Source organism: Pseudopodoces humilis, chromosome 3 (genome assembly GCF_049639895.1).
Source record: "Pseudopodoces humilis isolate 2021_Gansu_Grassland_sample_001 chromosome 3, ASM4963989v1, whole genome shotgun sequence".
Classification (NCBI taxonomy): domain Eukaryota; kingdom Metazoa; phylum Chordata; class Aves; order Passeriformes; family Paridae; genus Pseudopodoces; species Pseudopodoces humilis.
The window spans coordinates 33,230,740-33,255,090 of NC_142202.1; the positions used below are offsets into that span (position 1 = coordinate 33,230,740).

Sequence of the window (24,351 nt, forward strand, 5' to 3'; positions counted from 1 at the left end):
AACTAGATGTATTTTGCAAATTGATGTATTACTACATTTTTCAGCTTTGAGGTTGAAATGCACAGTTGCTGTATCATTTTTTATAAGTCTTTAATGAATTTGTCTACTTCTAAAGGAAGTAAACGAGATATTTCCATTGTGCTTGAACTCTTAGTTTTTTTATTGCTATTGGAATTCTATAAAATAATTTCATTTTTTTAACCAAAACTGGAGTCAGGATAGTGCTGTCTTTTTACATCACTATTTTCCCCATCACTATTTCACCACTGACAGCCTATATTTTAATATCAGACATCAAATTATTTACCTGATATTTCTAAAAGTCTATTTGCTGTTGGAGGGGATTTTTAAATGGTTGTTCACACTAGATGCCATGGGGCTGTGCAAAGTTCATTCTGATTGCTCCACACTGAAGGCTCTGTTCTGTCTATCTATTTTAAAATGTAGTTCCTTTATGTTTTTATCTGTTAGTTTTCTATAAGGAGTTACTGTGGTGGAAACAACCAGGTAACTTTTCAGCTCTCACTTGCACTGCCATTAGAAGAAGAGGTGTGACAACAGCATAAAGTGATGCTCTTGGTCCAAGGTTGCTCACAGTCACAATGATGAGTGCAGGATTTTGGTTTTGTTGATTCACACTGGTGATGGGCTTTGCTTCTCATCTGGATACCACATGGTTTATGCTGTGACAAACATAAGCAATAGGGAGCAATGACCTGGCTAATTCTCAATAACTCTGAAAAACATGAAAGAAAAAGCTTTTGCTGTTCTTGAGATTTCATTTTTTCTCCTTTAGGAAAGCTTGAAAGTGACCTCTACCTAAACCAGTTAAGCTTGGTGGGGTTTTTTTTCCACATAGACTAAAATTCAGATTGCCTGAGTATAATCTGTGATAATATGGAATCCTTCTTATGTAGGAGAGAAAGCATTATCCCTCTCCTGAGTCTGCAGGCCACAGCTTGCATCCCCAAGCTGGAGAAGGTGTTACAGCCAGTGAAGACATCAGCTTGATCAATTCTTGGGAACTGATGTATATGAAATTTCACAAAGCTGTATATTTTATCTCTTCATATAATCTGAATGTATAAACTCAGGTGACACATTTCCCGTTGGTGTCATCAATACTTCGCATGAATCTATTTTCTTTAAATTGCCATTCAGGAATAGGTTTACCCCTTTTTTGGAGGAATCAAGCTCCATAAACCTCTTGTTTTTCTTCAAAATCTTCTTGATTTGTCTTTTTAGAATGCAGACTCTTCAATGATAACATATCTTAATTATTTAATTATGTATTAGAAGACACAATGAAATATCGTTGTATGTTCTGCAAGCTTACAACTTAATCCTGTTCCTTTCTTTTCTGATACCTAATACATTAATATCATACATGCTACTGCAGGGGCAGAGTAGAGAAGACAATATTTCTCTTACCTTGATATTTTTAGAGCATGGCATACAGTTGCTGGTTCAGCATATTATTAGGCTGACTTTACATTTAGCTTCCTCTGAGAAGGAATTGAGAAGGTCACTAGGAAAAAATTTAACACATGCCTTTTCCTCTACAGAGCAGAAGGATCTTGCCAGTAAGTCAGGTTCAAGTGGCCTCAGGATGGTTTTCTCCATGTTCCAGTTCCTCAGTGATTTCCTTAAAATAGCATTAATTAAATGCTGTAAGGTTTTCTTCTTTGGGGTGGGACACAATTTCTGAGTTATTTTTATGTCAACCAAGCTCCCCACACTTCACATGAATACAATCCAAGTGTTTGTGGCAGAATGCTGATATCATCATCAAGAATTCATGTTATGAGGCCACACTGGGTTTCCCTTTTTATTCTGGAAACACAACGCCTTGATAAAACTGATGAGCTTATTTGAAAATGTTTGAGAATTCATCTGTACAGGTGATGCTGAGTATTGTGACAGCTTTTGAATATCTTGACCTAGGTGATGGTCCAGTTAGAACTTGGTTAAAAGCCTGATTAGATCTCATAAGAGTTCACTGATAACCTCCTTGGAGTTTGCATTGTGAAGTCCCTTACTGTTTTTTTTTTTAATATTTGAGCAAATATGCATTGTACCTTTCTTCTCATTAGAACTACTGTCAGTTTTGGAGGTTTTTTGTTTGTTTGTTTGAATTTTTTTTTCCAAATTCTTATGACCCTATTTCTATTTGTGGTTTTGGGAAGGATTCTGGGAGAGGTCATGTGGAACAGTGTCTGCAAACATCAAAGGCAAATCTCTTTTGGTTTTTAGTTCGTCTCTTTCATCCTAAAAGCATGCCAAGAGTGGTCACAGGAGCCTTATGGAAGTGTTGCAGTAGAGTGGAGAGGGTGGTTAAGAACAATAAGTTGGATCTGTGAGCAGAAATAGAATGCTGACAGAAGTTGAGTGCAGATTGCACTCACAAATCAAATCACAGTTGATTTAAAGATGCACATTTTTTTATGTGGCTGCCTGCACAGTCACATCCTCTCTCGTGTCCATTATCTTCTTAAAAACATTCCTTTTTCTTCATGGCAGTCTTTGTATGTCATTCCCAGTTCAGCTGACAGGACCAAGGTTGCTGCCTACTTTTTTGGTTGAAATAACAGCTAATGGAAAAGACAAGGAATGGTGCTGGAGTATAAAGCCACTGATAAGATGTTGTACTTCAAGCTGATAAGCCCTAATTACTGGATGGGAAAATCTACAGAAGAGCTCTTGATAACAGCACTTTAAATAAAACTGGAATAACAAGATGTAAATTACTCTGAAGTCACTGTTACTGAGTTGGGATTACCTGGTTGTGTCCCTTGTCCCTTCAGATTGACATATTCCCACATGAGAAAAGGTTCCTGTCAGCAGAGACCTCAGGGGTTTCCTCACACCTCCCTGTAGCCGTAACATAGTACCATGGAAAGAGGATGGAGTAATTAATAATTAATAAGATAACCAGATGCATATAGGAGCTTAAATATAAAATTTATAATATTTCTTTAAACACATCTAAATTAATATTTATAAAGAATAATGTTTCAGGTGTATGAGCAGTAACACTAAGTAATAAAATCAAGTCCACTGGCACTTCTAAAGATCAACCCTTAATATTGCTCTTTTAAGTAGCATAAAAAGAATTTAAAATAATTCATAGTGTTAATAAGTTCATCAGGATATATTGGGACAATCTTTTCCCATGAGCAACAGACAGATGCTGCTCCCCAGCATTTTAGGTGATTGTTTAATGCTGGACTACTTCTTATGATAACTCATTTTTTGTCTTTAGTGAAAGAAGGGGTTGGCTTTTTGAACCATCAGAGCAACTGGCCCCAAGGAATGAAAGAAATCAAGCTCATGCATTAAGTGAATGGTAGAATCTAGCAAATTGTATCAACTAGAAATCCCTTTTAAAAATTCTCATTACTCAAAAGTCTGGCAGAGCCACATCTAGCTAATGGTCTCTGTTCCCTACAAAGGCTGAAAGTGTGGTCTTTGAAGAAGAAATGTCACAACTGGAGCAGGTATTCTGCTTAAGGGCTGACTTCAAATGGGCCTCAGAGTACTGGGGAACAGTCTGGACAAGCTGAAGAGGAGCATTTCATTCTGAAAGAACCATCAGAATTGACTTGGGAGTCCCAGCTCTCTGTCAGTCTTACTTAACTGACAGTATCAAGAGCTTTTATCTGGTTCACACTAAAAAAAGTGGGAAAATAGCACAGGATAGTATAGGAAAGAAAACTTGATAGTGAATACATTTTCAGTTAATGTATCTGGGAAATAGATTTTAAGACACCTTTTACTATTGCATATGTGGTAGGAAAATAAATTAGGATGGAACAACATTGACAAATATCTCAAGCATTTTAACAACATAAAATGGAAATAATACATCATACCTACAGGACTTCTTTGTGGGAATAAATAGATGTAGCTATTGAAATCCTTTTGGCATGGTATGTTTCAATGTTTATTTATTTAAACCATTAAAAGAAGTGAGATAATTCTATCCTTGACACTGTATATTGTTTTTCTAGTCAGTAGAATAAGTGAATGAAATCTTATTCTGTCAGAGTGTAGGTATTTCTGTCCTGAAAAACTGCTAGAACATTGTCCACAGGGCAACATGAAACTTTCATTGATCTACCCATGGTGGAGAGTCTCCCTGTACAGAGCAATTTCACTATATTAGAGCATCACATCCACTGAATTAACTGTGTGTCTGATCTCGATGCCCTTCTTGAGGGCATACCCATTTCTTATCCTAGAGTTGGAATCTGCGTTCTTTTCCCTCACAAAAAGAGGTTTAGAGTGCATTGTAGAAATTTTCAGATAAACAGCTTTGCCATCCTGAGCTATGTTGAACATCTTTGGCTTTCCTTCCTTGAGGGAAGACAACAATTTTAGCCAACAGCTTTTTATTAGGTGTTTTTTTTTAGGTGTTTACTCATCTCACAGAGAGTCTTTAAGAGGACAACAGTATATTATGTTTTCTCCCAGGGATATGTCTCTTAGTCACAACTTCCTCTCAGTTCTTGGAAGAGATATAGATTATCTGGTACCTAGGCTAAATCAAGTTCATCTCATTTCAGGACATTTCTTTATCAGGCCTCTTCAGAAGGTAAGATTAATGTATACTGTCTTCATGGAAAAATACTTGGAAAGGCTGGATGCCTACAGAGTTCCCGCACTTAAAATCTCTCCCTGCCTTCTCTTGGCTAATTTTTATTTCTACAGAAGTCTCATACATCATGCCAAGAATATACTGCTATAAATATTCCTTCAACATTTCTCTATTGCAAGTTGTAGTGTACAATTGAAGTGCCTGATGTCAAGAACTAAACTCCAAGTCTGCATGGGAGACAAGATCCAAGACTCTATGAAATAACCAGAAAAAAAACCCCATCAAATTTAGTACTTTGAGAGTCTTTAGGGACTTTTCTACAAGAAATCAGGTCCACTTAGATTTAACTATGTGGGTTTTTAAAAAATAATTAAATGTGGATTTTACTGGCACATAGGCAGAAAAAAGGTAGACATTATTGTGAGACTGTGAAAAGAATACAGTTTGTCCTGTGCCTGGGGACTGCACAAGGCTTCTCTTCCTCAGTGAGCTCCAGTCACCCATCCATCACACACATACCTGCCCATGCTTCCACTGGGGGAATAAAGTAATGGAGAGCAATACAGGATATGTCTCTACCTATCTGCTCTTTGTGTACCCTCTGGGGATTTCAGATGGAAAGCAGCAGGCAGCTGTAGCTTTATGAGGTGATGAACCTCTCTTCTAACTTGCAGAAGAGGTTTCTGATATCTTGATCAATCCACTGCTATGTTGAAGTGCTTGTAGCCTGTGATGGGCTGGCCTTGGCCAGCTGCCAGACACCCATGCAGCCTCTCTCTGCCCTCCTCAACTGCACAGGGGGAGAAACCACAATAAAATGCTCATGGGTCGAGATAAAGAGAGGGAGATCACAAAGCCAATGTATTATTCAGGCGTGTTCAGTTCTGATACTCTTTGTCAGCAAAATGACATTTCTGTCATGAGGGCAAGAAAACAAATGAAAAAAATGATTGCACACTACAGCCCCAGGGGTTCCCAAACTATTTGGATTATAGAAAACTAGATATGAATTTGTTATGCCTGTAGAAAACAGATCTGGTTGCTTAATGTTGGCCTGAGCCGCTCAACAGCACTTAACACATCAGCCAAAGAAGGAAATATATTGTCTGCTAGAGGAGGGCTTTGTTTTACTTACTATAATTGAAAATACAGAAGACAAGAATGAAAATGAGAAAACAAGTGTCCCTTGTACCAACCTCAGCTTGTCTGTCATTCAGATTTTCCCTGTGGCATCTCTGTGGAGGCTTGGGGGCTAGCTTAAAAAATGCTGCCTCCTGGGAGCTGGTTTGCAAAACAGAGTTTGGGGCTGTATTTAGCCACTGGCACCAACAAGTCAACTCCATTTTGTCACTTTGCTTTCTATATTCTGTCATTTGGAGTCAAACTAATAAATGGGATACCAGTTCACTATTTTTTTTACCCTGGCTTTCTTGCCAGAGAGTTTTCCTTTTGAGATGGACCCTTTCCCCTCCTTATACTTTTTCTTCAGAATTTATTTCCTGGTTCTTAGCTTGCCCCAAGAATGCAATTTCTGGCTTGTATGAGATATATCTGTGATAACTTGTGGTTCTTCTTTCCCCATTATTTGAGATTGAGGTATAAAAAGAAAATGCAGCACATTACTCCTCCTTTGCTGAGATTGTCTTCCTTTCCAAACTCTTACTATGAATTATTTACCATAAGCCATATTCTCTGTGCACAGATCTTACACATCTTATCTATTTATCCCTGGTTCTCAGCTTTTCATACACTATGAATAACTAAATGGACATGAGAGCACTTATGTTTCCCTGGATGCAGGAGCCTGGATGAAGTGACTCAGCCCCATCTCAGGGCAAGCATGGGCCAGTGTTTGCCTTGCTCCTTCCACTGGCAGAGTAGCATCCAGGAAATGCTCAGGCTTGTGGTCCAGTGCGAGCTGTGGCACACTCCGGGCAGGGTCCACACCTGGGCAGCTGTGTGTTCATGCAGATGAGACACACCATTGCCTTCAGACTTGATGTAGCTGCAGAGCCATAGCAAGGCAATATTACTATTATAAATGTCAGATCCTGCATTTAGAGTGGGGGTTTTTCATAACTTCTGCTTTTTCAAAGTGTCTTTTCTGTCTGCCCTTTATCAGTTTTGGTGCTTCTGCTGTCGTAAGTCTCAAATTGGAAATATATTAGTTGTAACAGCTCAGTGAATCATTATTTTTCTTATGTTTCTTTTTGCAGATGGCCTAGTCGCTGAAATTGAGAAAAAGATTACAGAAGCTTTTGAGGTGTTTGACCGTGAATCCAATAAAACTGTGGATGTCAGGTTTGTAAATATAATCACAAAAATATTATGGAATCGCAATAGAGATAATCAGCTCCCTAAACTGGCATCTGCTTTACCAGAAAATGTCATAGAAACAGTTCTTTTGGCCCTGTTTGGACAACTACGTGCATTGACCTTGAATGGATGCCAGATGCCCATGGAAGCCACTCCATCACTCCTTTCTTCAGTGGAATGTGGGAGTCTAATCTAACAAAAGGCTCATGGATCAAGATAAGGGCAGGGAAAGATCACTTACCAGTTACCATCATGGACAAAACTGACTCGACTTTGGGAAAATTAATTTATTACCAATCAAATGAGAGAAGGTATAATGAGAACTAAAACCAAGTATTAAAAACAACTTCCCTTCAGCCTCCTTCCTTATTTCTGGGCTAAACTTCATTCCCGATTTTTTATCTTCTCCCTGCCAGCAGTGCTGGGAGATGGGGGGGATAAGGGTTACAATCAGTTCATCACAGGTAGTCACTGCCACTCCTTCCTGCTCAGGAGAAGGACTCGTTACACTCTTCCCCTGTTCCAGCATTTGGTCTCTCCCATGGGACAGACCTCCATGCATTTCTTCCTATGGGTTCTTCCCATGGGCTGCAGTTCATCTGTTTCAGCCTGGGTCCCTTCCATGGGACACAGTCCTTCAGGAACAGGCTGTTTCAATGTGGGTCCCTTGCAGGGCCACAAGTTCTACCAAAAACCTGCTCCAGTGTGGTCTCCTTTCTCCATGGGTTCACAGGTTCTGCCTCCCTAAACTGGCACCTACTTTACCAGAAAATGTAATTGAACCAGTCCTTTTGGCCCTGATTGGATAAGTGTGTCTTTGCTCATTTAATAGACATTTTGCATTGTTCAGTGTTTGAGGACTGAAATTTACTTGAGAGAGGGATGCTGGGACTGGGGAAGTAAAGGGACAAGAGGGAGCTGGAAATAGCAAGAAGTCTAAGGCCACAGTTATGGCTAGCAAATAAATCCTTGCTCTGATAGCTCATTTGGCACTACAGGTCCTGGATCCTGTATGAAATCCCTGACTTTCAGGATGTCCCAGCACATCAAGGGGTGTCCCTGCCAGTTTGTGTCAGTTGCCTGCACTCAGTGGCAATGCATCCTTCCTCTGGAGTAATGTGGGTGGTGGATACTGCTCTGGCAGTGAGGTGTTTTCAGAAGACTTGGAAGAAACTTGCCTATTATTTGGTTATGAATAGTCATAATGGTAACAATACGAATGTAAAAATCATACTTGATAGCACCAGGTGGTATTTAGCTCAGTACTCTCAGCTGAGCTACCAAGTAGTTTCCTGGGGGAGGTATACAAGGAATTGAATAAATATACAGAAATATTCTTGTTGGTTTTTTACATCTGCTACATTATGATTTGAGTGGCCCCTGGTTAATTTTTTTTATTTGTGTTATGATAAATAGCAAACAATAGTTCTATATTAATCTTCTCATGAATGAATTCATACCTGGTTGTCACATTCATCTTCTATCCATAGTAATTTAAGGTTGAAGAGTCTGGATGTGTTTAATCACTTTGGAGATGCTATTCTATAGTTCTGGCCATTCTTTTTTGTTCCTCTTTTTGTTCAGATTTCTCCTTTTTGAAGTGGATTGACCAGAACTGGGGAAATGGTGCACTGATGGGAGTTTGGAGGGAGAGCTGCATGCACTGTACTTTTAGCATGCAACGTTATGGTGATGCCTTAAGTTTTAGCTTTTGTATTAGTATTTCTTATTAGTATATGATTAGTAATATTAAGTATATTTCATTATTAGTATGTAATCTGCACATAAAGTGTTAGCAAGTTCTCTTCACAGTTTAGTTAGACAAAACAATCCTTTTCCAGCCCAAGAACCAAGGATGCCGTTGCAGCTTCAGGCCCAAAAGTATAAACAGCAGTGAATTGAGGAGAGCAAACTGGGAGGATGGCCTCATAACCTGAAGCTGTAATTGGAGAATTAACCCCAATATGTAAATGTGCCAAAACTTATAAAAGTGTGAAAACTTTTGGACTGCTGTCCATCTTGGGCGGAGCCTTGGCTAGGTTCTTGCACTGTCCAAGGTGTATCCTTTGAAGGCCTTTTAATAAATACCTCCTTTTTTCCTTTAACACTGCCTAGCCTCTGTTTTGGGTAGCCTCTCAAGGCATCAATGGAAAAACAGACAAAATACATGTCTGGGTAAGGAGGTAGAAGTTCAGTGGAAGATCAAATAATTTAGACTGATCAGGGCATAACTGCCTACAAGATACAGAGCTAAAGGATGTCAAATGGAAAAATTCCTAGGTGCTTTTAATTCTGGTATTTTTAAAGTTTGAATATTTGACAGTGCTACTTAATTTTAGCATAAACCTTCATACCCATCTGACTTATAAAATGCATAAACCACGTGTTTAAGTCTCAGGGAGCAGGTTCTGAGGTTATAAGCTGTTGTCATGAAAGTTTAATGGAATACTTTTTCATATTTACAATTACTATTTTTGGAAGAATATCCTTTTAATTATAAATCAGTTATTAAGTAGAAACACTACAATGGAGTGTAATAATTGGTAAAATTGTTGTCATTAGACATTCTTCATGAAGACAAATTGAAAAACATACTTAAATGTTCTGAACATCTTTTCTACAGTACAGAGAGGAAAGGGAGGTGGAAAATACGTTATGGTTATAGTAATGCATGTTTACTAATGCGTCTACATTTAAGAAATTGCAGGTATTGCATAGAAGTAATGGTTTTTCAGCTATATGTGGTGGGGAGAATATCAGGATATGTCTCCGTACACAGAATAGTTGCTGTTCCCTTGTTTGTCGAGTTCTGTAGGGGAGAGTGATCTCTTAAATCTCTTGGTCCATGCCCAGGGAGGTGCCTGATGCCCGGGGCTGGGGTTGTCCCAGTGTCCCCTGGTGCCCTGCTCCTGGCTGGGCAGTAGGATGGGTCCTGGCTGCCCAGCCCGGGGCAGAGCACCCCCCAGTACCACCCTCCAGTCCTGGGGTCCCCCAGCCCTCACTGCATCTTGGCATACTCACTGCTTGTTTAGTTTGTCATTTACATCTGCAGTCTTGGCTAAGCAGCTGTAGAATTTTCTCCACTTCTCTCTCCATTACTTACAGATACACAGCTTGGGAACATAGTACAACAATGAAATGACACAAGTAGACTCTTTTAAAAATGTATTCTTTCACGGACAGAGGACATCTGAAAGTCTATTTAACGTAGTAAATGCATAATTTCACATTAATTATTTTGTAGTACAGATACAGACAATGAACAAAAACTGATTGTCTAATTATTCCTAGGTTCATATTGCAAGGCTGTATCACAAATGGGATTATTAATGGCTGATTATCATGTATCAGAAGGTGGCAGCACAACACAATTCTTAACCACAATTGTAGCTGTATCACTATTATTGCCTGAAATATCAGATATTTGTGAGGAATGAAAAATGATACTGGTTTCACAGGCCAACATTGGTGTTCCATGACTCCTAGTATAAATTAGTAAGAAACTGAGCACGAGGAAGATGGTATTTTTTCATGCATGTTTCATGTCCCTCAGTCAAGGACTTTTGTGGTACTGTAAATCTTGTCACTGAAAGTGTTATATGTAAGGTGAAAACCATGACCAAAATTTTCATTGCATCTGTGTTACAAAACTTGTATGATCATAAGCTTGATTTTAACCACTGTTTTCATATTCTAGAAACTACACAGCAGAAACTGCAGCGCTGAACTAAGTGAGAGGAAGGGGCTGGGAGCAAAATAGTTTCCTATCAGATCCTTTAAACTACATGTTATTACGAAATGGGACCTGACTTTTTTTTACCACAAGCACTTCAAGCAACATCCTCGTGCTGGCACACATGCATACATCTAGCAGTGCCAGATTTTGCAGACTCTTCTAGGGTATGACTTACCTCAGTCACATCACAGCTCTGCTGGGTGTGAGTGAAGTGAGGCAGGAGGGTGATGGCAGCATTCCCATCCCTGGCAGTCTGTGAGAGCAGAAATAGTGTGGGACAACAAGGAGGCAGGACTTGTGTTGAATGTTGCTCTGGTAGAGGCAGGGAATAGTTACAAGTAGCTGGAAAATATGAGTGAGTGCAGGAGTGAGAACAACAAATGCAATATTATACATACTAGAAGTAGAATGCATGGACAAGGATTATGTCTAAATGACTGATTTCCCTGAGGCCATTAGCCATTCACACCCACAGGGGCAGGGTCATTTGAGTAGATAATTTCATTTCAGAACACATGGATGTGTGGGATTGGGTTTTGCTCTGTAACTAGTTTTGTGCCGCCAGCCTTTTTGTCTCTTCTGTCTATTGTAGTGCTTCTCGCATATTTTCAATCAGAATCGGAACTTCTTGGGACCTGTCTGAGGAGGTCATAGACTTACACATATAATTTTGCATATGCTTGGATTGTGCTGCATTCAGAGCCTTACAGTTATAAGCAGATTTTACAAAGATCATCCCTCCTTGTATCTACCATTTTTATTAGGCAATCAGATTTTTGAACAAAATGAAAAAATTCACCACTGGTCAAGATGAACAGAGGTTTGGATCATGGGAACCATCAGCACTGTGAATACATATTCAAATGTGCTTAAATTTCTGTGTCGTTGAATTGAATTTTAAGTCACAAGCTATATTAATGGTTCTGTTATTTTGTTTTTAATCATACCATAAGTCTCATTAAAGCTTTATTACAGCCTTACAATACTTTTGTTTCTAGTCTGTGACATTGTTCCTCTTAGACTACTTTGAGGCATTGCCAGTTTGATTAGAATTTTATTTAGAGCCTCAGAACAGCTGCACCAGGTTCAGCAGTAAATGCAAATGATGAATATATTTACAGCATAAACAGAGTGGTGATAAGCCACTTTGTTGCTCTGTTTGATTCTTTGAGAACGCAGCAGCAACATAGCAGGGCTGCCTTCTTCCTGACCTTTTATAATTGTTCTTTAATGCAGTTAGAATTTATATCTTTATAGCATTTAATGGAAGCACGTATTTTATTTGTTATCTTGAATCTCGGTAGATTTTTAAGTGATTTGTTAACTACATAAAGATAGACTATATTCTCTAAATATAGACTGAAAACAAGCATAACAGTTAGAGAACAGCAATGTAAAAGTAACTTGCACACAGTACAGTGCAACACAATAATAAATAATTTGGGGAGAAAATTGCACGAACAGTTTCAAGAAGCTTCAGAATATTTAATGTATGAAAAAAGTAGACATTGCTTACTGAGCCATCATCTTAAAATTCCACATAAATTTTCTTGTGTACTTTTATGTGCACACTCCTGTATGCAGGCTCTGACATAGTATCTGCATTCTCCACAGACAGTCTTGTATTGCAGACTTATTAACAAAGACCTTTCCTTTCTTCCTTCCTGCCTGCCTGCCTGCCTGCCTCCCTCCACCCCGCCCCTCTTTTTTCTTTCAGGGAGATTGGTTGCATTATCAGGTCACTGGGTTGCTTCCCAAATGAGGCAGAAGTACAGGAACTGCTTGCACAGGTAAATGTTTAGATCTCTTGTGTTTTTTTCAGTCTTCAACTCACACAAGTTTGGCCCTTCTGCCTTGCTGAATGGGAAACCTGAACTCTTTTCCAAGATATTGGAAGTGTTATGGAAGTGTTTCTAGCAGACATGCAGTCTTGCAGGTTGCTCTGAAGCAAACCTTTAGGTTGATGAGGTAAGAATATTGATGGGTTGAAATGAGGAGTCTTTGACTCTCTTTTACCCAAAGGGGCATTGTGACACTGTGCCAAGGTGCAGGGACATTTATAGAAAATGGAGGAAAATTTGGTTTTGATTGATGAAACAGAATGCCCTAAATGTCACTCAGATATCCAAACTCTAACCATCTCACTCTTCTGGACATGTAATGGAAACACATTGCAGGGTTAGGTAGTAAAAATTAGTACTTGAGCAGGTGTTAAAATTATACATCACATTCTGAAAATACTCAGAGGGAAGGCCTGCCTTTTTTTTTTTAACTAGGTCCTGGTATTGCTATCTTATATCCAGACCTTTCAATATTCTGTCCTTCATGAGGTCTTTTTCAGTCTTGAGATTTCTGAGTGAGAATCTTTTCTTACTTGATTACTTAAGCTTGTAAATCAGGTTTCAGGACATAAAACTTCACAAGACCTAGTGATCCTCTCATTCTCCCAATGATAGGCAGTGGTAAGGTAAGGAAATTTATCACATTTCTCCACAGTCTTTTCCTACATTAATTTTTGTCTCCTTACATCTTGCTTATAATAGAAAAGTGGTGTGCTGGTGCCTTGGCGTGGTGTGGTTAATAAATAGGACGAAGGAAGTGAGAAAAAGACTTCACATTCTTTTTGCAAAGGGGCATGCTGCTTTAAGGAGTGGACAGTGGTGGAGCTGAGAGGTGGGGTAAGGTTTTTTCACCTTTTCATGTGTAGGTCAGGATACTGGGAATTGATGTCTCTTACTGTTTTCTTCTTGCTCCAACAGAAATTTGAATAGTTGCAGTGTAGTCTCTCCTCACTAGGCTTGTCTGGTGTCTTGTAGGTCAGAATTTAGTGTGAGAAATCTTGCACTAAGTCTTGTGAAAATGATGCAGCTGCTTCAGATGAGGAAGTGCAAAGAACCATCAGAGGAGAAAGCTCTTTTAACACGACTATGCAGTCTGTCTGCTCTGGTTTTGTACTCTCAGAACTGGATTGTCCCAACTCCTACTGACAAACAAGAGAAAATGGAAAGAGAAATTGTGGTGCTTAATATAGATGATATTTTTAGTGTCCCACAGTGACTTTTCTTTATAGCAAATGAACAGTGCAACTCCTCACTGAGGATACAGATTTGTGAACAGGGGATGCTTTGACCCATTCAAGTCCAGGGGAACCAGGAGAATTTAAGGCCTACCACTTCCTCTGGAAGTGATTGACTTTTTTTTTTCCAGTTTTCAATATTACTGAAAATGTGAGATAATTAATATATAAAAAGTACAATGCAATGTAGCCATGAGGTAGAAGATTCTTGAGATACAACAGTGTAACATGTATGAAAATGCTGATTGTAAAAATATTAAAGTACAAATACTGCAAGAAGAAAGAATACATTCAAGAGTAAGGTTAACCTTAAGAAATACTGCACACGAGAATAAATAGCAAAGAATGTTTCATGGTGTCTGTAAATTAAACTTTACTAGGTTGTTGTGGTTTTAAACCAATAACTAAGAAAATTACTTATTTCTTGCTGTGAGATATGGATTAGAACAAGAGCAAAACAGGCACAAAACTTAAAAGGAAAAAAAAAAGAAAGTTTATTGACAAACTACAATAAGAACACCAGAATAAACTTCCAGAAAAACCTTTTCATCCCCTGTCTAGCCACTATTCCCTTGTTCACATGACAAAGAGACAAAAACTTTGGAACTTTGATGGTTAAAACAGTCCCAATTCTTGCTACAGTCTTTTCACCAGTCTTTATAGAGAAACAGAGGTTTCTTCCTGTTAATTTATGGAGTTTCTCACAAGAAAAACTATTTTTGTTATAGTTTTCCATTGCTCTAATGTTAGCTGCCCAGAGCTGCTGTTATTAGAGCCCACTCCTCCCATTTTCACATCACTCTCAAGTGTGTATGGGCCATGAGTCTAGGGATGGGATTTTTAAGGATAAGTTATTCAAAGGCAAAAGTCTTCTTCATCTGTTTCTGTGAGCTTCACCAGAAAACAGTTTTCTCATTGCCTCTCAAGGCTTCAAATCTTCCAGCACTTCACTGTATCATAATTACTCTACTTTTTTACTCAAAATTTACACTTTGAACACTCTATTCCTCCCTATTTACTGTCATGAATTAAAGGAGTGTTTTCAAGACCTTATTGTCCATTTCCATAGTTTTAACAGAAAGATATTCCAGCTTAATTAAAGCATCTTCTTAATTCTCTACCTTTTCTGAAGCTTCTTTTCTTTCCTGTCACTGGTAGTTTATAAAGTCTCTTTTCATGTTGATCACTCTCTTTTTCTCTGTCTGGATAAAAAGATTAATCCGCAAGTCTCATCTGGGAAATGAAAGAGTTAAAATCTTGCCCAAGCTGTTGTAGGTAGTTCTGTGGCCTCGGCCGGTGCAGGAGCTGGAGCCGTCTGCGATGGAAAGTTCCTCATGGCTGCTCTGGAGAGTGTAGGCGCCGCGCCCAGCCCGCTGCAGGTCCAGAGCCTCTCTCCTTCTTCACTCAGCAGTTTCTTTTCTGAATTTAGTTACAGCAAAAAACCTGCAGCCGAGCCAGAGATCGGCTCGGCCCGGCCCGGCCGGAGCCCGGAGAAAACTTTTTCCGCAGGGCCCGCATCTCCCGGCCGGGAGACGCTGGGCCCAGCCCAGTCCCCGCCCGGCCGCATGGCCTGGGCAGGGAACGGGAGGCCTGGAGCTCTGCCGCCCTTCCCAGCCAGGAAAACAAAGAGAACCAAGAGAGCTCTGGTTTTACACTTTAAGGTAGGGTTCACAAGTTGATCCCACTTTTCAATGGCCTAAACTGCTGTCAATTCTCAGCAATGACCGATAATTGGTCAGGAGAAAAGACGCCAGGCAGTTCCCAGCAACTTAAACTTTCTTAAAGGTAAAGTAACTCCATGACATAGGTTTAGTACCAGAAGAACACTGTCTTCATGTGGAACTCTTCATATATTATGATAATCACAGACATATCTTAATTTATGTAAGATGCCACTTTAATTGGCTGTGGTAATGTGTTTTTATCTTAATCTAGATAAGGTAAAAATTGTGTCTGTAAGCCAATTTGTAACCAAGCTATTTCCCCAGTATTGTTGCCCATTGTGAGCTGTGATTCATTTCTGTTTCTCACTACTTGTGTCTCCTCATCTCATCTTCCTATTAGTCTAAACTGGCACATGCTGCCATGCGTTATTCATATCTGCAAAATCAGCATTCATATTATTATGTTATCTCTATAAATTATCATAAAATGTTTCTTATATTGCCTTATACTCAATTCTGTACTTAATATCATATCTTAGGCCTCCTTACAAAGATAAGATTAAATGCTAAATCTAGAGATGGTGAAAACTAATCTATGGGTTACTACAATGCCTGGAATTCCATGCAGTGCTCTGCCTGGTAACTCTGGAAGATGTTTTTGTTTCTTTGTGTTTCAAGTGCCCCAATGTTATGGCTGGGAAAACAGAGATACAAAACATAATAGGTGCTGCAATACAGTTGTTATGGGAGATGTGGGTATACCCAAAGGAAAGAAGTAGAGTGACACTCACAGAGTCTGAACAAGCAAATACTGTTACTGTGAAAAGAGGAGGACAGACAGAAAAAGAAAAACATCAATAAGAATTGAGATGTAGAACAGGAATGAGCATGAGGAAGAGTAAGAAGTGTTAGAAATAGGACTGATTTTAAATGCTTAGGATGCTGCTGGATCTATACAGACTCCGAAAGGGAAGCTTTTTGTTCCACATCAGAGGAAGCTGAGGATGCTGATCACCTCTCAGGACTAGGTTTTGCCAGGCATTTTGTTACATCTTTTCAATCAAGCAAGCAGCAAAACAAGTCATTCTGTAATGGTAAAAGTTCCATTTGGTTTAGAATGAAGCATGCAACATCTTCATTTCCTTGCTAAAGATCCTTTCTGCTAGGCTCACCAAATAGAATGGAAAATATGTTTTTTCAAGCCAGTTTTCACTCTAAAGCAGCAAGATGTGATGGCTGTCTTCTCTTAGCACCCAACCCCCTTCCAGAACACTGGCAGAACACTGGCAAAGAGCATGCAGCAGCAGTTGCAGCTTTCCATTTAAGCAACTGGAAGTATCAGGAACTGCCCCAGCTCTGACCCAGCTCCCAGGAGGAAGACTCCTTACTAAGTTTTTCCTGGCTCAGTTAGAAGATTTCAAATCAGTGCCTGTTTGAGTTTTCTTTCAATCTGGACTGTGTCTCAGGGGGCCTAGCAAGGTGTTGCTGCTGCCATGTGAGACCTCAAGGCATGCATCCAGTTTCAACACAGACAGGAACAGGCTAGCTCCGCTAACAGGGCTCCTTTCGGGAGCAAAACTTAAAATTTTCAGGGAAGGGATACACCCCAATGACATAGAGCAGTTTTTACCATGTTGCTTATCTTCTCTGGAAGTATAGGAATGGAGTGAGAATGGTGCTAGAAGTCCCCAGTGTTTTGGGACTAATTTGTCATTTATTTGGGAGGCAAAGGGAAGCCTTTTTTGGGTAGCATTTTATAGGCTGCCTTATGGCTGTTTCGGTCTGCCCTGACTCAGTCTGCCTACCTCTCTGGTCCTTCCCCTGACAACTCTCTTTGACTATGAAACATGAAAGCAAAAAATTCCATCATTAAGGTGCACTTGACTGGAGCTGTATCCAAGGTAGCCAATTAAATATGCTCAGAAACATCCTTGGGTGTTGAAGCCAAGTTGCACAGAGCAGCTCATGCCCACCCTGGTAAATGTTTTATGGAGAGTGGCTGCACCAACCATCCTGCTGGGGAAAAGTCCTGAAGGTCCAAGCTGGGATCTGCTGGGGGAAATGTTGGGTGGCACAGTTCAAAATCGTGCCAAGGGAACATGCTCATGGTTTGCTGTAATGGGGGTTCACATTACACTGCTTGGAAAGGCTCCAGATCCGGATAGACTTTACTAGTATGACTTCAGCCTGAATGTTTAAACCTCTGCTGAGTTATTGTGGAAGATAAAATCAGTTCCTCGGTGTCAGGTTTCTTTGCATGAATGGTTTTGAAGCACAAGAGGGCAATATTGAGTTGCTGCAAGTGTCTATAATAGCAGACCTGTATTTCCCTGGGATATTATCTCTTCCTCAAATCTCTTTCTATTTGATCACAAGCCTTTCACTCAGATGTTACAGTGCCATGTGATATAAAGATCTGATATAAATATTCAAAGTCTAATGCTGTAATTTTAATGCAGGGATCACCCCAATTTTCTGGTTTTTGGATTATTTTGATAATCAAGAGTCATATACCTTTCCACACTTAAGCTGGTCTTTTTTTAGATAGAAGTAGAAGAACCAGGTGGATTTGTTCATCTGGAAAAATTTCTTCCAGTGATGACAAAAGTTCTACTTGATAGAAGGTAATGGAAAGTGAATTTTATGTGTCTGTAGTTTATTCCAGATTGACAGAATTGATTCTGAATAAATATATCTACAGGAATTTTATGTAGCTGGAAGGAGTATAGATCTTCTTTGTCATTTAAATGTCATTTTAATATAGATTAAAATATAGATTTTGTTTCAAAATTAGTTTATCTACATTAAATTGTGCTGTACTGATGATATAAATAATATTAGCTTATATTAATAATATGTAGCTTTTGTATTTTTAATTGGAATCAGAATTGCTATTGTGTATCTCTGAAATATTTTGTATGCAAATGAAGGTAAAAACTATTGCTTTCTCTGAACATATGAGTTACATTTATTAAGAAGCACAGAGTGTTAATGTATTCTAAACAAGTTGTGTAAACAAGCTTCATATTTGTGTCTCAAAATGACTGCCAGGTACAGCTGAACATACACAATTAGTGCTCTAAAAGACTGCTGATCTAAAAGTGGTCACAAAGCATAGAGGTACATAGAAGTCTTTGCAGATACACAGGGACTTGTGCTCTTTTGACATTTTGCACTAAAGCAAGATTACTTACAAGGAGTTTATTTTTCATTTTAAAGATGGTAGTCAAGGCTTTTGAGAAACTCAGTCTTGTCCAATCCTGAAAAGTTATTTTGCACACACAGAGGGCCTTTGGTAGGAGAGTGTTCTGCACATAAAGTAGCTGTGGCTCCACACTGATGTTTACCCTTTCACAAAATGATGCCTTGCTTTTCTGGGCTCTCCTTCTCCTGCTGCATACTTCCTTCATGCAAAAACACACACACACACACACACACACAAAAATACCCCCTGCACGCTTTCCCCAGGCTAGTGCAGGCTTGTCAAGACCCACTTCATCTTTTGGGGCACTGTGTCCATAGTTCATTTACGCAAGGGCACGTGAGATTTGGATCACAAAATCCAAGGCTTCTTAGCACATTTGATTTTTAGATAGCAAAAGACTGAGGCGGGTCTGGACAAAGCAGTCAAGCAGCTAAAACCGCCCTGGATTCAGCTTCTTCTCTTTAGTATTCTGGGGGTTTGGTGAGAGCCTGCTGGGATATGGAAGCTCTCCATTGCTGCACTGAGATTTCTTTCCAGCTCCGAAATCAAGCATGCATATGCATGCACACACGTGCCCAGTTCTTCCCTCTCTCTGAAATTGTTAGTGACAGACCTTTTCTTTTATAGCTACCAGCCTCCTTTGCTCATCATCAGCTCATTAGACTGCCCAAGTCCCACTAGGTGATCTGTTGCCTAGCTACCACCCTACCTGGACAAAACTTTGTTTTCTTGGTTTGTCCATTTCTGTTCAGTGCATTGGCTATGTAGAATGATTCATCTGTTGCTGATTCTTACTAACCCACCAAGCCAGCCCAGACATGCAGAAGACATTCATCTGGCTCCTCAGCACAAGGCTAATTAAACAGTAGTACAACAGAAGATGTAAAAGTTAAATATATGGACAGTTCCAAAAGGTCAGGCTGCAATTAAATGTTTGACAGACAAAACTTAGTAAATTCTCATAGAAAATAAGCTTTCCTTTTCTTTTAGTACTTGTATTTAGTTTTTTCAGAACACTGGTGGACAGTAACTTAACTTTTCTGATTCCATGGTTTCAGATTCCGGCCTATTCCAGAGGATGTTATTCTACATGCATTTGAGGTCTGTAATGAAATATTCAAGTACCTAATTGCTGGGAAAAGGTTGCTGCTTTTTGATACAATAGGCTTAAAACCACAAATTTTATTATTTTTCTTTAAAGGCTTTAGATGAGAATAAATGTGGATATATTACCAAAGAGGACCTGGTTAAACATTTGACTGAAGAAGGTAATGACTTCTGTAATATCTGTATTTAAGTAAAAAGCATTACATATGTGTATGGCACCTTGTGGTCCTTACCCTGCAGGCCAAAACCTGCAGGAGTAGATACATTGTCTTCAAACAATGCTGTTGCTGTGATGAGTGGCTGCAGACTAGGATATTTCACTGGTCAACGATGCAGAGAAAGACCATTTATCTGCCTGCTTGCAGACATTATAAAATAGAGATTTTTATTGTTATCCTTATTCATAATTCAGTCATGTCTGGATATTTTGTGATTCTGTGCACACCTCTGTGATCACTAAGTATGTGACTCTTTTGCTGTCCTGTTAAATTGCAGCTTAGATTTCCGGATGTTTCAGTTGTTTCAGTGCTCATTCATTCTTACATTATCTTGATCTTAATTCTAGAGCTGCATGCAAACAAAGAGATTCAAAGACAAGATTTAAGTTGTACATTCTGTAATCCTCAATATCTCTTGAAGAGCCTGCTTTTCTTGTGTGGCTGACTCATGCACACCTGCCTCATGTTCAAAAGGGTGTGCAGGCTTTGTGCAAGACCTAGCTTCAGATGGTAACCTGGTTTTCTGAGGGATGAAGTAGGCCATCAACAGCTTTGAAGAGAAAAAACAGAAGTCTTCCATGATGTGAATATAAGTGTAAGGATAGCCAAATAAGAGAAAATAATTCTAATGTACACAAGATAAAAACTCTAACAAAAATGGTTGTTTCAAAATCCATGACAGAGAGGAACAGGCTGTTATGGTGTCTGGGAACTAGAAGATCAGATAGATCCAGATCCTCTGTCTCCTTTCTTTTAGACTGGCTTACTTGGTGTGCAGGACTTAAATTGGCAAAAGGGAAGCAATAACATCCTTAGTTTTGTTCCTTTTCTCCTCTGTGTGAGAATCGAAGGAGATCCTTTCAGGGGAAAAGCTGTGGAGTTCGCTAGTCCTTGAAAGGATTCTTACCAAGACAAAGTGTTATTCTCTGTTGTCTTTCAGGTGAGCCCTTTACTCAGGAGGAAATGGAGGACATGCTTGCTGTTGCTCTAGATCCAGAAACAAATATTCTTCACTACAGAGACTACCGTACAAAGCTGGTAGTAGATGAAACTAAGACCTTCCCCTTTAATGTCTGAGATGCCTTTTGGTAACAGCACCATGGCTTGACAGATAGTTGAAATATGTATTTCAAAGTATAACAAAGCTCAGCTTGTGACTTGGTGCTTATAATTAAAATAAAATCTGTAGTTATGTTTCCTTGGCTTATGTGTGCGTGTGTGTGTATATATATGTATATACATATACATATAAAAATATATTCATACCTGTAAAAAGAGCTCTTGACTGTGTAAGGTCTAGAAAATGGAATTTTGTTGAAAAATAGCAGGAAAAATAATGTTAATGAAGTCAAGAAATAACTTTATGATTGCTTTTGAAAAACTAACAGAAAATGAGACCTGTGAAAACACATAATATGCAGGTAAGTGAGTATCTTAAGGTGACTAATACTAGTAAGATGAAGCTTTTATATTTAACTGTAATCCTTGTTTGTGTTTAACTAATAAGGAACCAGGTAGGTTATATATTTTGAAATATTATAATAGATCAAATGAACTTTTTATAATTTCTAGTGTTTTTCAAGTATTTGTGTTTTGTTTACCATAGGCTATTGAACTGGACCAGTTAGTTCCAGTTCATATTACTAATCCACTGTCATGGTATTTTGCTTTCATTTTAAACACGCAGGGAACACTCCAACCATTTCCATAGTCAACCTAATCCTTGAGAGCATTTTGGTTACTATAGGAAATGAACAGTTCCCCTTTTGTAATCAGTTTGAAAGTCAGTAATTTCAACTCTTCAAAACTTAGGATCACAGGATGAGAACTTGATTTTCATAAACTGATGAAGTACCATTTTTCGAAAGATGTTAGTGTAGAATGGATGTCTCAGCTTTTCTTCTAGCAGACCACCACAGATCTCACAGCTCTCCTCATTTCTGGTTTGATAATTTCCTGTTACTGTATGGCTGTTCTTTAACTTGAGTTCAGGTTCTTTCCTGTCCAGTTCTTGCTGTACATCATCTTCTAATAAGTGACCAGCAGCTGATGAGATCTCAGCTTGTAGGAGATTCTGTGTTTTGCTCCTCAAGAGTAGCATCTTGCACTTTGTACTCCACCTCATTTCTGTTTTACTACTCTCTATCAAGTTTGCTTTCTTCCTGTACTGTGTTCTATCTCTCCTTTGTCCCAACTGCATATTCCATCTCTGTGTCATCCACAGCCTTCATCAGCTGGTGAAACCCAGGGAAGACTGACACGGAGAGGCACTGAGTCCTTACTCCTTGTCATGCCCTTCTAGTGGCAACGCTGAGAATAGAGCCTAGGGCTCCTCCTCATGTCAGGTCTTTTGCACTGCCCATTTGTTTCTTTTGGGCTGGCAGCTCATACAAACTGCTTTCATGTGCAGCTACTAGTGATCTGCTGTGTTTCACAAAGAAAATATTAGTATGATCTAAATTGAGTGATGGAAGCAGTCTGAAAGAGACCATTTTTTGATTCACCCTTTACTTCTCTAACCCAAGTTGTCTTTCACTGATACTTGCTTAAACAGCAAGACAATGAAGAGTTAATGCAGGTAGACAACATTTGCACTGTTCTAAGCTGCAGCTGGGAAACACTGTTGCACTGCTCCTAAGACTCAGCCATGCACTCTGGTTAATACATTTACTACCTGTTCCACTTCATTGCCAGTGAAGGAAAAACAAAGGCTGTCATTAGTGTTATACTGGGGGAAGATACAGGTTTTTGAAGATTAAAGCAAGAGCAACAGAGGCCTATTAAGAAAGTATATTTTTATTAGCCTTCTTCAGTCTCTTTCAATGCTGAAATTATTTTCTGTAGATGAAACCTTCTTCCATTTAATGGAAGATGTGTTGATGTGTTGTACTGGACTTCTGAAACAGGTGATGTGAGTGCAAGTTTCATTCATATGCAGTCTTGGAGTCCTTGTCAGTGTCATCTTGGATATCAGCAGAAAGATGTTTATTTTAGGATATCATTTCATAGCTCCCAGTGCTCCAGAGAGAGCACAATTTGTTTCAAGCAGTGTTTCCCCAGAGGCTGCCTCAGCTGTTGCTGTGTCAAGTCAGGATGTCCATGTACAACACTTACAATTCATAGTGCAGATAGGATCTTAACAAACATTCTTTTATTATATATATATATATATATATATATCAGTTCTCAAATGCAAGGAAAGAGGGTATTCTGGAAAGTAAAAAGTGTGATTGTGTCTGAATTTATTGTACAGCCGCTCTTCCAGTTCCATCTTCTTGTACCTGTCCCCAAGAAAGATATGTGCAAACAGGACAGACAAAAGCAGGTTGCAGTCTTATCTTTGGGCATAAGCAAGCAAATTTTATTGCTATAGAGTTTCAAACTGGGGGTGAAAGAATTGTCAAGAACCAACATCAGACTCTGTAGGATCCTAAAACCGGAGTGCACTCTGGCAGCTAGGATTAAATAGAGTGACCTGACAGGCTTCTGAAGCAGCTGTCACATAGGTCACCCCGGAAGAGTCTGAGCAGTAACCACACATGGCTGTTTCCTTGCCTGTGCCTTTCATCACTTGCCAGCCCATGGCCACCCTTTTCCCCATGGGGTGGTAGGCTGCATGAGGGACTGAATGCCCTGCTTCTCTGTGCTCCCTGGGGATGAGCAGAGACCCATATGCTAGGGAAAGGGAGGGGAGACTTAGGGAACCATTTTGGTGAAACTAAACCCCATCTTTGTTTCTAAATTTGAAGGGAAAAATATGTTACTTTGTCCTCTTCTTTGAGGTGAACAAATTGAACTGCTGAGTGGGCTTGAGCTGTCTCTTATTACGTGCCTCTCCCTGCTGGCTGTTTTGCCTCTTCCCTCAAGATCGGGAACCAAGGTAAGGGACCGGAACAAAAGGAGAAATCTCCAGGGAGGAACCAGTGTAGCACCTGGATTTCACACAGGGAAGTAGAGCCAAGGCATTGAAAAAATTAGGCAAGTCAGAGGGTTTTTTGACCTAATTGAAGGAGGGAGAGGGAAGGGAACTCATTATCCAGATGTGAAAAACAAAACAAAATTAAAAGAAGAAAAAGAAATCAAAGAAGCAAACACTGGAAACCATCTACACATACAACTGAATCAGCAGGCTGTTTACATCACTGCTGTGAGTTGTAGTCTGGACAAGACTTTACGTGTTTAAAATCTTAAGTAGGTTCAGCTGTGTCAGGTCTTACCTAGTGTATAGTGGAGCCCTCAGTCTTACTGATACTGTGGAGGAATTCTTCTAGCTGCTGAGCTTGTGCTTGGGAGTACAGTTGCTCATATTCCAGGTAATACATTGCTTTTTGTGTTTCCTTCATCAGCTTTGAAGTTGCTTCTCCAAAACACTCTTCTGTCTGTTATTGATAGTCCCATATATATTCACACCTGAAGACTTCAGTGTTTTCCC

At 39.4% G+C, this 24,351-nt stretch overlaps 1 protein-coding gene across 1 annotated transcript in view; it reads left to right on the forward strand.

Moving 5' to 3' along the window:
* DRC8 (dynein regulatory complex subunit 8) overlaps window positions 1-20,996 on the forward strand; it is a 32,458-nt gene extending 11,462 nt beyond the window's left edge. The window contains exons 2-7 of the mRNA XM_005526946.2: window positions 6,814-6,898; window positions 12,367-12,439; window positions 17,934-18,013; window positions 19,653-19,695; window positions 19,796-19,862; window positions 20,860-20,996. Coding sequence (XP_005527003.1) covers window positions 6,814-6,898; window positions 12,367-12,439; window positions 17,934-18,013; window positions 19,653-19,695; window positions 19,796-19,862; window positions 20,860-20,996 — 485 coding nt within the window. The remainder of the gene's footprint in view (window positions 1-6,813; window positions 6,899-12,366; window positions 12,440-17,933; window positions 18,014-19,652; window positions 19,696-19,795; window positions 19,863-20,859) is intronic.
* Window positions 20,997-24,351: the final 3,355 nt, after the last annotated feature.